Source organism: Globicephala melas, chromosome 1, assembly GCF_963455315.2.
Source record: "Globicephala melas chromosome 1, mGloMel1.2, whole genome shotgun sequence".
NCBI lineage: Eukaryota > Metazoa > Chordata > Mammalia > Artiodactyla > Delphinidae > Globicephala > Globicephala melas.
The window spans coordinates 81,138,191-81,152,235 of record NC_083314.1 but is presented as its reverse complement, the minus strand read 5'-3'; the positions used below and the strand labels follow the sequence as shown (position 1 = coordinate 81,152,235).

Below are 14,045 nucleotides of genomic sequence, written 5' to 3'. Positions count from 1 at the left end.
TGTTTGTGGAGCCAAGTATAAGTTGTAACATCTAGAACACAATGCCTGATTTATGGTCTAACTCATTTTTTTTAATGGTCTAACTCAATATAATAATAATCATTATTATTAACTTCATCTTATTAGCTATGACCATTATTAAATAAAATTACCACTTAAAATGTTAGCTCAGGCCCCACCTCCTTTAGCCTCAGAAATGGAAATACTACCTTGCAATACATCTGCCTTTGAATTTTCAGACCACTTTGTTGTATCCCGCCCCTTTTAGCCAGGCCACCTCTAATTAAGGCCCGCCCCCAGAGCGGCCCCTCCCTGGCCCCTCCCCTGGCCCTCAGCTCCTCAGCACCCGCCCACTCCTAGCCCGAGGCGGGAAACGCTGGACGTAGCTGCTGATTGGCTGGCTGGGGCGCAGCTTGATGGCGTCGGGCTGGCGAGCGGAGGTCCTGGCAGTGGCCCGCGGGCGACAGCTGCCAGTGTGAGGGGGCCCGTGGTCAGAGCGTGCCGTGGCCTTGGGGAGTGGGAAGTGGAGGTACGAGCCCTCCTTATACTTCGCCATGAGTTTCCTGATCGACTCCAGCATCATGATTACCTCCCAGGTGAGCCACCGCGTTCCGCCCCAGGACTCCTCAGCCTCCCTTTCCCGAGTCGTCTCCTCCGGGCCTCAGCGATGCGGGCTGGCCCGGAGTCTCGGTCTTCTCGCCCGCGGCCAGTGCCTGCCTCACCCGTGCCCAGAGCTCGGGGAGGGTGTGGGATTTGCTGCATCCGGTTCCCTGCCACCTAGCTGTCAGGAGGCGTCCTGCGGCGGTCCGCGCCCCCCGCCCAGCCTCCATACCTCCTCACCCCACCCCACCCCCAGGTTTTCCGTTCACTTTTGGGAGAGGTCAGGTGGCCTTAGCTCTCAGAGCGGGTGCCGTGAGAACGAAGCTGCCCCCAAAGCGCGCCGAAGCTCTGGACTGCGCCGCTGATTCATGGATTAGGGAAGAGTGTGGTGCGGGTGCGGAGGGAGTGACTCGCCAATCCCTGCTGGCTCCTGGGGACACGTGAGGGCTTTGCTGGTTTAGCTGTCAAATCCTGAATCCGGATGCGGAGAAATTTGCCGCCGTCACTTGAGAGATCTAATAAGTATCAGGTTTCGTTTGTACAGTAACACCTCCATCCTTCATCCTCTATTTGCTGCCCACGCTTTCGGATCTTTTTCTAACCCTCTTTCCTTCCCGATTGGCCACCTTCATTCATTCGTACAGTCAGCAAACTTTTATCGAGCATTATATAAAGTTCTGAGGATACAAACCTAAAATAAGACAGACTTGTCCCTGCTCTATAGAAACTTCATCTAGTGAGCCTTTTGCTTTTGCCATGTCAGTTCGTTGAGTTACTCTGTTTTATTTTCCTCACAGCATTTATCATAGCACTGATATTTATGTATTTGTTTATGAATTTATTTTTTGAGATAAATTCTTCATAGCTCTATCCTCCCTCCAAGTGCAAGCACTCAATAAATATTTGTTGGCCAACTGATAAAATTTGTAGAAGCTCAGACTACCTAATTACTGATCTTCCCTCCACCCCACCCCCATTTTTCCAGTAGTTTAAAGTATTCTTTCTTAATTGTTCCTTTTTTTCAAGTGGCACATGACAGAAACAGTTCCTTCTGGGGGTTTAAAGTAAACTAAATCTTAGGGGGTTTTTTTTTCTGTTTTTGTATTGCTTTATCCTAATGCTTCTGTCTTCGGAGTGGAGCATTGTCCTTGTTTCTTGAAATCCTTTTATTAAAACATTTTAGAGAGCATGAAACAAGGAACATCCTGATACGATAAATTTTTTGTTTTTAAAATTACCATTCTTTATAAGTTTTCATAACTATAGTTTTTATTGGCTGCATAATATTCAAATACATCAATGTACAAAAATCTGGACATGTAATTCTCTTGCTTTTCTAACTTTTCCAAGGCTTCCTGTTGCCCTTTATGACAACTCAGGGTTATTTTTAGCCCTAGTACCAACTCAAGAAAAATGACAATATTTAAGTAGCATTTTTTTCACTCAGAATAAAAATAAGAATGTCAGTGAGGAAATTGGCATTACATTATAACACTAAGATGGTTATAAACATTTTTAACATGGATATAATTGATTGACAAGTTGAACCAAGAAAGTGGCTTTCTGATCTTGTATGCCATATAATACTTTAACTTTCACACATGCATTCACATGCAATATTAAATTTAATTCTCAAGCCTACTCTTTACAAGTGAGGAATTAAGACCCGAAGAATCCTTTGTGTGGAATTGTTCTCTGTCCATATATTTATGTGGCTACTTCATCATCATTTAGGTATCAGTAAAAATGTCACTTCGGGGAGGCTTTACCTGACGCCCTACCCCCAGTCAAGGTAGCCTCCATTCCAACCACCTTCTGTCTCATGTCCCAGTTTTAGTTTCTTCTTCATATCTATCACTTGTTTGTTTGTGTTCATTAGATGTAAACTCCATGAGGTCCAGGATACTCTCGGTCTTGTTTCTGCTGTATTCCCCAGCATCTAGATCAGTTTCTGGCACATAGTAGTTCTAGTAAATATTTAATAAAAAGCACCTTTCTGGAGAGGTGTGAGTACCTTAGAAACACCTTCCCCTCATTTTTCCTGTTTTGTATGAACTGAAAGATTTATTTGAAACGAAATCTGAAATCAGAGGTCACATATTGAAGCTGGTCTGCCTCAGGCAACATCCTGGTGTAGAGATTGTCACAGGATAAAGTTCACATCCTTAATGTGGCTTATGGGGTCTCTTATGATGAGACCCAGCTCTTACCTCTTCACTTCAGCCTTGGCCCTCACCATTTCTCACTTCAATTTATAACACACTAGCCTTACTAAACTTCTTTTCGTTCCTTAACCTGGCCATGCTACCATGCCTCCAGGTTTCCACCAGTCTGTTCTCTTTCTGGACCTTTTCCCCATATCCCTCCACTTCTTTCTCCTGGCTAACTCCTATTCAGCCTTCAGATCTCAACATGGATATCCAAAAAACCTCTTCCAGACTGGACTAGATGTCCCTATACATGTTTTCCTAGTACCCTTTGCCCGCTTCACTTATAACAGCACTATCACATTGTTTCATAATTACTTGCCTATCTCCTCCGTAGATTATAAATTCCTTAAGGCAGTGCCCATGCTCTCTTGTTTGCCATTCTACCCCTAGGGCCTGGCACGTATTAGACACTAATAAATATTTGTTAAATAAATAAAAGTGTAAATAAATGATCCAAGAAAGGGATCTTTTATTGTCAGTTCTTTAATAACTGTCCTGCCAATGGCCATCTATTTTTTTCAAAGCTGTAGCTAATTTTCAATGTAGGAGTTATTTTTTGTAAAAGCAACTGTTATCTAACCTCTGTCTTCAGCCTTCTCTACAGTCGTAAGACTTGTCAGTTCCAAAGTACACTCTTAAGTCCCAAGGTCAAGACTCTGCACAATTTCAAAAATATTCTTTTTGAATAAGAGCTGTGCACTTTCTATTTTATTTGCAAAAATGTTTGAAATCACTTTTACCTTTTGCATGCTTTTTAGATCCTCTGTAATCTTGCCAGTATTCATATTAATCTTGGACTTCTTGAATTCTCTATTTTTTTTATATTAGTTGTATAAAACTCTTTTTAAGTGTTTCTTCAATGTGAAAGGAGCCCACAATGAAATATAAAGGTATGTATCTCTTTCTCTTTTTCTTCCGTTTCCCACCCCCTCATATAGACTTATCAATTTCACTTGTTTTCTTTTCCTTGTCTAAATCCCATTTCAGAGTGCTCTTAGTGAAATATTTTATTCTTTTTTCATCCATCTCCACCATATACACTACTCCCTAAATTTCTAACTTCTCCATCTGCAGTCATGACTTCAGAAGTCATTTAAATATGGCCTCTAAACTATAAATTTAAATGTCTCCACTGGTAATGTTTTTCTTTTTTTAAGATGTTGGGGGTAGGAGTTTATTAAATTTATTTATTTTTGCTGTGTTGGGTCTTCGTTTCTGTGCGAGGGCTTTCTCTAGTTGTGGCAAGCGGGGGCTACTCTTCATCGCGATGCGTGGGCCTCTCACTATCACGGCCTCTCTTGTTGCGGAGCACAGGCTCCAGATGCGCAGGCTCAGTAGTTGTGGCTCACGGGCCTAGTTGCTCCGCGGCATGTGAGATCCTCCCAGACCTAGGGCTCGAACCTGTGTCCCCTGCATTAGCAGGCAGATTCTCAACCACTGCGCCACCAGGGAAGCCCCTGGTAATGATTTATAATAGCCAAAGGATCTCCCAGGTAGTCTAGGGGTATTTTCTTCTAATCTATTCACCCTCTTCCTTTTCTACTCGGTCTGGATTCATGGATCCAAGCTACTTTCTCATACCCTCTTGTTTCTTTACCTACATATAAAAGTCCACGCTCGGATCACTGCTATAGTTTGTCTACTACTAACTCGGGCCTAAAGTCTTCTGTAGAAAATCATACAACTGTGCAGATTGCCAATGCCATAAGTTTATGGACACCCTTAGCTCACTGAATCATTTTTTTTCTTGACTTTAATCAGCTGCTTGTTCCCTTCCCCTCATAATTTCTCTGAGTCTTTATCACTCTTTTCAAAGCTCCCTTTTCCATTTTCACCTCTCCTACTCTTAGCAGACCACCTTGCCTCCTACTTTATCAACAAAACTGAGGCCAAGAGGTATGAGCTCCTTCTATTTCCTATATCTTAATCTAAGCAGTTATTTATATCCGCAACCATTCCCAATTCCTTTCCTCCCATGTGAGAAAATAAGGTGCCCCTTACTCCTGTTTAAGGCAATGTTTTCCACCTGTGCCTTTGATCATGGAGCAGCTTATTGGGAAGTGGTTAAAAGCACAAGCTTTGGAGTCAGCCACCCAGACTTCAGCTTGAATCCTGATTCCGAAACTTACTATAAGTGGGTTAACTTCTGTTAAGCCTCAGCCTTCTCTATAATGAAGACAATCAAACCTACCTTATCTGTTTTTCATGATTAATGAGATTGCAAGGCTAAGCACTTAGAGTTCCTGGAATATACCACATGGTCAGTAAAAGGTAGCTGTTGCTAATAATAATAAATAAATAACATCATCAACTCACCTCCAGTGTTCTATCAGTTCCTTCTCATATTTGTTTATCTCTTTACTGCTTTCTTCCCCTTGGCCTGTAAATGTTTCTCTTTACCCCACATGCTTCCTTGGGCTACTCTCTAATGTTTTCTCTCTGTCTCATTCTTGACTGTCCCTTGGGTGATTTGTGCTTATTGTCTCTACTGCCTTACCCGCCCCCCTCCCCGCCGCGGGCATCCCCAGCCCACTAGAGTCTGGTTGCTGCCTCCACCTCACTACTCAAACTGTTTTCCAAAGGTCAGCGTTGACCTACAAGTTACCAAGTCCTTTGAGCATTTTCAGTCCTGGTTCTATTGCCCGTCTCTGCTTCATTTAACACTCCTTTAAACTCTATTTCCTTGGTTTCAGGATACCACGGTGTCCTGGTGCCTATTATTTCTCTGACCATTCCTCCTCTGTCTCCTTCCTGGTCTCTTCTTCCCATTCCTTCCCTCTACTGTTTTCTTCCTGGCATATTGCCTTCTTCACTCGACATACTATTCCTGGGTGATCTCATATTCTTTGGTGGTTTCAGCTCTTAGGTGCATCTCAGCCCTGCCTTCCTAATCTGTCTTTTATGTCAATTTGGATTGCCCTCAAGCACTTAGCACATCTAAAAGTGAATCCATCATAGTCCTATCTCCCACCCTCATTCCCAAACCTTTGTTTTCTTGCAGTAGTCTTTGTGTAAAGTGGGTGGCCTCACTCTTCATCCTGTATCCCAAACTAGTCACCTTTGATTCCTCCCTGCTGATTTTACCTTCTAAGTACTCAGATCTGTTGCCTCCTCTCTAACCACCGATGTCTTAATTCAGGCCTTTATCATCTTTCATCGGGACTGCTGCAACAACCTCCTATCATGTTTCTTTTTCTACAGTGTTGTTTCCCTCAAATAGCTACCATAATGCTCTATACAAAATAAACCCAGCCATGTCTTTTCTGTATTTAAATAACTCCTCATCACCTACAGCCTATGATCCAAGCTCTTTACAGTGGCCTCCAGGGCTTTCAGTCATTAGTTTTCTGTTCCTCCTCTCTTAGCCTTATTTTTAACCACTTCTTTCTTTGAATTTTATCTTCCAGCAGCACCAAACCGTGTGTAGTTACCAGTATATACCGTACTGTCGGGTTGGCCCAAAAGTTCGTTCAGGTCTTTCCGTAACATAACATCTTATGGAAAAACCCGCACGAACTTCTGGGCCAACCCAATATTTCTTACCTTTGTGCCTTTACTCATGCTCTTTGCTGTCTGAAAAGAAAGCCCTGTCCTTCTACCCCCACTACCTGTCTTTTACGTGCCTAATTCTTTTTCATCTTTTAAGAGTGTTTGTTTGTTTAATATTTTAGGGATGGTGGAAACCTTTGAGTGTGTGGTGAATACCTTGGAACCTCTCTCTAGAGAAATGCATATAGCATATAACTCCCAAATTTGCACATGATATCAGGTTTTAACCCTAAATTAAATCCTCCTTCATCTAAGGTATTATCATCCCCAGAAAAATGTGTCCTAACCCCCTGCCAGATTGGTTTAGTTTCCCTCTTTCATATTCTTTTACAATATCATGTGCATGTCTCACATTATGATTATTTAGTGTCTTTGCCACTATACTATACCTCCTTGAGGTAGTAACTATCTTACTCATCTTTTTGTCCCCAGCACCTAGCACAGCACATAGAAGTTATTACCAAAAAATTGAGATTGAATGTTCCTGAAGAACAAAACATCTTTCACTGTGGACCATTTATCCATTCAGCAAACATTTATGGAGAGCCTGCTATGTGCCAGGCATTGTGCTGGGTGCTGAAGATACAAAGATTAACAAGACAAACATGATCCTTATCCTCACAGAACTTACAGTCTAATGCCTTTTTAAAAAGCATGTATTTGGGCTTTCCTGGTGGTGCAGTGGTTGGGAGTCCGCCTGCCGATGCAGGGAACACGGGTTCGTGCCCCAGTGCAGGAGGATCCCACATGTCGCGGAGCAGCTGGGCCCATGAGCCATGACCGCTGAGCCTGCGCGTCCGGAGCCTGTGCTCCGCAGCGGGAGAGGCCGCGGCAGTGAGAGGCCCGCGTACCGCAAAAAAAAAAAAAAAAAAAAAAGCGTGTATTTAAATTAGACATTAAAAAACTGTGTGGTGAGTGCTTTTGTAAGGGAAATACAGGGTAGAATAGGATTATATAAAAAGAGCAAGTTACCTGTATTTGGGAGACCAGAGAAGGCCTTCAAGAGGTAGTAATAATTAAGTTGCTATCTGTAGGATAAGTAAGGAGGGGACTGGAGAGAAGTTCCCATCAGAGGATAACATCTGCCAAGGTCTTGGTATGAAAGAATGTTGTATCTAAAGAAGCAAAAGCAGTTCCATGTGGCTGAAAATATGAATTTGGTGGGTAGGAGGGACACAACAAGAGGAGGAGGAGTCTGCTAAACCATGCTCAAAAGTTCACACTTGCTCCTAAAGTCAGTGGGAAGGCATAAAAGATTTTTTTTACTGAAATAATGCCATTTGCAGCAAAGTGGATGGGCCTAGAGATTATCATACTAAGTGAAGTAAGTCAGAAAGAGAAAGACAAATACCATATGATATCACTTATATGTGGAATCTAAAATATGATGCAAATGAACTTTTTTATGAAACAGAAACAGACTCACAGACATAGAAAACAAATTTATGGTTACCAAAGGGGAAAAGGGGTGGGGGAGGGATAAATTAGGAGTTTGGGATTAACAGATACAAACTACTATATATATAAAATAAACAAGGTCCTACTGGATAGCACAAGGAACCATATTCAATATTCTGTAATAAGCCGTAATGGAAAAGAATATGAAAAAGAATATGTATATATATGTGTAACTGAACCATTTTGCTGTACACCAGAAACTAACACACCATTGTAAAGCAACTATAATTTTTTTAAAAAATGTTATTCTTCAATAAAGTTCCTAGCCAATATAAGAAGAAAAGAGGAGTTGTGTCAGAGTGTGTGTATGTAGAGAAAGTTCTATTTACCAGTGGAAAACAAATGAGCTTTAGAAAGCTGAACAGAGCTGTCATGTGGCTACTGTCTCTGATGCCAGCTTGAACCAAAACTGACAACGTGAGATCCTGCAATCTTTTGGCTTTATACTGAGATGGAAACCACTTTAGTGGATTAGGCAAGACGGTGGAGAATCAGAGAAAGGTCCATGAAGGAAAACATATAGAAAATATCACTCTGTCTACTACTTTCCTTTTTTTTTTTGCGGTACGTGGGCCTCTCACTGTTGTTTGCAGAGCACAGGCTCCGGACGCGCAGGCTCAGCGGCCATGGCTCACGGGTCTAGCCGCTCCGCGGCATGTGGGATCTTCCCGGACCGGGGCACGAACCCGCGTCCCCTGCATCGGCAGGCGGACTCTCAACCATTGTGCCACCAGGGAAGCCCCACTACTTTCCTTTTTTAAAAAAAATCTTAAAAATAACTCCTTTTCCTTGAAGTTGTTTTGTTTTTCTAAATACTTGTAAGCAAGAATCATCTGTAAGAAGCAAGTTTCAGTGACTCCTTTTTTATTTGCTAATTTCTCTGGCTCATAAAATGACTATCATAAGATTACAGGAAAAATATATACTTTAATTTTTTGTCTAACTTAAACAAGGATAATTTCAAAAATTGAAGAGCCTTTTAACATCTAGTCCCAGTGTTGAGGACTTTAATAAGTAGATCTTATATGGGTGGATGTCGTCTTTAATCTCTGAAATAAGCTATTTAGTTAGGCGACCTTTTATCGTAAAATAGTCTGTAGAAGACATTTCTCAAAAGATTATGTATATTGACCTTCTATCTTCTTTCTCCCCCAGATATTTTTCTTTGGATTTGGGTGGCTTTTTTTCATGCGACAACTGTTTAAGGACTACGAGGTGAGAAGAGATCATTTTGATTATGCTAATATTATATGAATTTAGATTGTTTTAAATGAGACAAGAAAAATACCTCCATTAAAGAAAAATCATGTTCGAGAAAGACAAATATCATATGATATCACTTATATGTGAAATCTAAAGAAAATGATACAAGTGAACTTATTTACAAAACAGAAGTAGACTCACAGACGTAGAAAACAAACTCACGGTTACCAAAGGGGAAAGTGGGGGATTGGGGGGGGTAAACTGGGAGTTTGGTTTTAACAGACATACACACTACTATATATAAAGTAGATAAACAACAAGGACCTACTGTAGAGCACAGGGAACTGTAGTCAGTATCTTGTAATAACCTATAATGGAAAGGAATCTGAAAACGTATATATATATATAAATATATATATATATATATATATCTGAATCAGCTGTACACATGAAACATTGTAAATCAGCTATACTTCAATTAAAAACAAAATGAGTTATGCTTGAACTTCCATGACCTGTGATGGTCAAGAAAAAAAAAGAAAAATCACGTTTACTCCCAAGATGGGAAGTTTTTGCCACTATATAATTCTTAAATTGGAGAATATAATCAAGCTTAGTTGATTTTTTTTTTTTTTTTAGGCAAATCGTGTATAGCCCAGGAGCCAGGATCAAGAAATATCACGCCTTAGTCATATCAGTATATATACCAATAGCAGACAGTTATTCTTTGGGAGAGAATTTAACTTATAATGTCTCATAAATGTGCTCATTCATTTGGTATCTGGCCTTCAGTGTTAATTACCAATCGTACATCCTAAGTTAATACCAAATTCTAAGGTTGGTTCGATTCGTATCTTAAGCCTTGAATTCAGAAAGACAACAGCCTACACTGGACATTTCCTAATTAATCTTTCTCATTTAGTAATAAGCTCAATGGTTATGGACTATCTGGGGTCATTTCTAGTATGTTCTCCATTAAACTTCCCCAGGGAGTTTGAGTTATTGTCTGAAATAGCCCAGAATTCCAGAGATTCTGTTCTGCTCAATACTTTAAGGCCTCCTAGGGAAGGTTCTAAAACTGGTTCAAGGTCTGCAGAATGTTGAAGTAACCCTTTTAGCACTAACCTGTATATATAAATCTGTAATTTTTTTTGTCAGTGTGCATCAGGAATTCTAAATGCTACTTCTGACCCTGTCACTTCATCTTCTTGTGCTTTAAATTTTTCATCCACAGGAGGAGGATGATAATAGTGACCCATGAATTAGAAGTACTACCTACTTTCATCTATTCCTTTAGCTCCAGACTAGTTACTGTCATGGCCCTGTTTCTAATAACTTGAGAATTTCCTTAACATAAGTTTTCTGACTTGTAACCAGAAGGTTATCAACTCAATATTTCACATAAGGCAATGACTTTTAGTCTCTATTTGACTTTTAACAGGTGCGTCAGTATGTGGTACAGGTGATCTTCTCTGTGACTTTTGCATTTTCTTGCACCATGTTTGAGCTCATCATCTTTGAAATCTTAGGAGTATTGAATAGCAGGTGAGTAAGAGTACTAATTCGCTATCCTCTTAAAGAGACCTATGTTACTTTCTTTATGGTGCAAGATTTACTGGGATCCCATACCTGAAAAAATGTGTCTGATATGGGGTTAATATCCAAAGCATATAAACGACTCATATAACTCAATAGCAAGAAAACCAAATAATCCAATTTAAAAATGGGCAAAGGACCTGAATAGACATTTTTCCAAAGAAGATTTACAGGCCAACAGGTACATGAGAAAATGCTCAACGTTACCAGTCATTAGGGAGATGCAAATTAAAATCACAATGAAAACAGTAAAACCACACCTCAGATCCGTTAGAGTGGCTACATCAAAAAGACAAAAGAGGGCTTCCTTGGTGGTACAGTGGTTAAGAATCCGCCTGCCAATACAGGGGACACGGGTTTGAGCCCTGGTCTAGGAAGATCCCACATGCCATGGAGCAACTAAGCCAGTGCGCCACAACTACTGAGCCTGCGCTCTAGAGCCTGTGAGCCACAACTAATGAGCCTGCACACCACAACTACTGAAGCCTGTGTGCCTAGAGCCCATGCTCCGCAACAAGAGAAGCCACTGCAATGAGAAGTCCACGCACTGCAATGAAGAGTAGCCCCCTCTCACCACAACTAGAGAAAGCCCACACGCAGCAGCAAAGACCCAACACAGCCAAAATAAATAAATAAATAAATTTTTCAAAAAATTAAAAAAAGACAAAAGATAACAAATAGTGGTGTGGATGTGGAGAAAAGGGAACCCTTGTGCACTGCTGATGGGATTGTAAATTGATATAGCCACCATGGAAAACAGTGTGGAGGCTCCTCAAAAAACTGAAAATAGAACTACCATATGATCCAGCAATTCCACTTCTGGAAATATATCCAAAGGAAATTAAAACACTGACTCGAAAGAATATCTGCACCCCATGTTCATAACAACATTATTTACAATAGCCAAGATATGGAAAAAACCTAAGTGTCCATCAAAGGTTGAATGGATAAAGTGTGGAATGTATATACAATGGAATATTATTCAATCACAAAAAATGAAGAAATCCTACCATTTGTGATAACACAGATGGACCTTGAAGGCATTATGCTAAGTGAAATAAGTCAGACAGAGAAAGACAAATACCGTATGATTTCACTTATATGTGGAACCTAAAAACAAAAATAAGAACACCAAACTCATAGAAAAAGAGATCAGATTGGTAGTTGCGAGAGGCGGGGTGTTTGAGGAGGGGGAATTGGAGGAAGGTGGTCAAAAGGTACAAATTTCCAGTTATAAGGTAAATAAGTTCTAGAACACTGCTGTGTGATATATAGGAAATTTAAGAGAGTAAATCCTAAGAGATCTCAACACAAGGAGATTTTTTTTTTGTATCTATACGAGAGAATGATGTTAACTAAACCTTTTGTAATAATTTCGCAGCATGTGTAAGTCAAACCATCATTCTAGACACCTTAAGCTTATACAGTGGTCTATGTTAGTTATTTCTCGATAAAACTAGAAAATAAAATTTATTATCACAACCTGGAAGTTTTACTGATATCTAAGCAGAGGTCAGCAACCTTTCCTGTAAAGAGCCAGATAGTAAATATTTTAGACTTTGTGGGCCACACCGTTTCTATTGCAACTACTCAGCTCTGCTGTTGTAGAGCCAAAGCAGCCACAGGCAATATGTAGTCAAATGGGTGTGACTGTGTTCCAGTAAAACTTCATTTATAAAAACAGGTGCCTGGCTGGCCATAAGTAGCGATCTAAGAAGTGTAGAAAGGACTATGACTCAGATAGTCTAAAACCAAAATTATTGTTTTTGGTAGCTGATGTCCCCCAACTTTTGACTCATTTATAATTAACAATCCCATATAGTAAGACACCTCACTCAGTTACTTGGATTTATATTCCTCAAATAGCTTATCTTAAAGAGTATGGAAGTAGCATTGCTAAAATCTCGTTCTTCTTTAGGTGCTTTTTTGGGGGATTGGGTAGGCTGAGACATGTCTTCAGTTATACCTATTTTTTCATACTAACATTTGGTCCTACTATGTAACAAAATTATGGACCGTGATCATATATTATTACCTGTGCATTGACTATTCAGAATACTTTTCAAAGGAAAATCTTGGACCTGACCAAGAGTATTCTTTTGGCTCCTCTCTAAACAGAAGTGGTATAGCCTCCTATTCAAATATGTAATCTTGTTGGTATCCTTAATTTTCTCAAGAGAATGTCATTTTACCCTCAGCTCAAATGACAGTTAAAATATATGGTTTGCTTTTAATTGGCAATATGGATTACACGTGTCATTTCAAACCCACTGCCTCCCAATATCTTTCAGAAACTTAGCTGAAATACTAAGTATGATTGCCTGGAGGATGTGCATATTGTTTGTTTCTCCATATGCTCGAAAGTGGGTAATCCAGATGAGCAAAAGCTGTCAGTTTATCTAAACCAAATGGTATTGGCTCTCTGTAGGGTAGCCTTTACTGAATAGCTCTTTATTTTATGATTCCTGCCATCTACACTAAGGAGTAAGCAGAAGAAATAGCCCTCTGAAACTCATCAGTGTTTCTCTTGAAAGGATGTTGTGAAGAACATTGTTAATTGCCCTCATATTTTCTTCTTTATGAAATCTTTGGAGAAATTTCAATATGATCGTGGTAATAATTCAGTAATAATAAATCAGTAATAATTATGCTTACTTTATGTAATTTGTTTTTCTTACATACACTATGATTTATCTAACTGATCAATTTTTCTATTTTACATTGACTATTAGAAAACGTAAAGCTAAATTTATGACCCACCTGTAGCAAGTTTCTAGAACTTTATGGTGAGCATTTTCATAATAACCATCAGGCCTGCCCTGATATTCTACCTATATTTTGCCACTGTTTTTCCTTCCTTTCTTATTTCCTTATAGTTTATTTCATCATCCTGTATTTTATATGTACTCATAAACCACTTAACCACTTAACCTTTTTTGAAACAAGGCCTAGTTTTAAGTAAGTTTAAAATCAATAAACTTGACACCATCGAGAAAGTGAACAGATATCCCACAAATTGGAGAAAATTTTTGTAAATCATGAATCTGCTATGGGACTTCAATCTAGAATATATAAAGAACTCTTACAACTCAATAATAAAAAGACAAATATCACAATTAAAAAATGGACAAAGGATCTGAATAGGCATTTCTCCAAATAAGATATGCAAATGGACAATAAACACATGAAAAGATGCTCAACATCTTTAGCCATCAGGGAAATGCAAATCAAAACCACAATGTAATACCACTTGACACCCACTAGGATGGCTATAACCAAAAAGACAATAACAAGTGTTGACAAGGCTGTGGAGAAATTGGAACCCTCATTTGCTATGGGTAAAATGTAAATGATACAGCCACTTTGCAAAATAATGGCAGTCTTCAAAAAATTAAATATAGTTATTATATGACCCAGCAATTCCACTCC

The 14,045-nt window shown here is 39.6% G+C and overlaps 1 protein-coding gene across 2 annotated transcripts in view; it reads left to right on the top strand.

The window, feature by feature from the left end:
- The first annotated feature begins 423 nt into the window (after positions 1–423).
- Positions 424–14,045, top strand: part of GPR89A (G protein-coupled receptor 89A) — a 42,986-nt gene continuing 29,364 nt past the window's right edge. For both annotated transcript variants that reach the window (XR_009564237.1, XM_030869253.2), the window contains exons 1-3: positions 424–596; positions 8,973–9,032; positions 10,462–10,565. Coding sequence is in view for 1 of the 2 variants with exons in the window: in XM_030869253.2 (XP_030725113.1) it covers positions 555–596; positions 8,973–9,032; positions 10,462–10,565 (206 nt within the window). In the remaining variant the exon portion in view is untranslated. The remainder of the gene's footprint in view (positions 597–8,972; positions 9,033–10,461; positions 10,566–14,045) is intronic.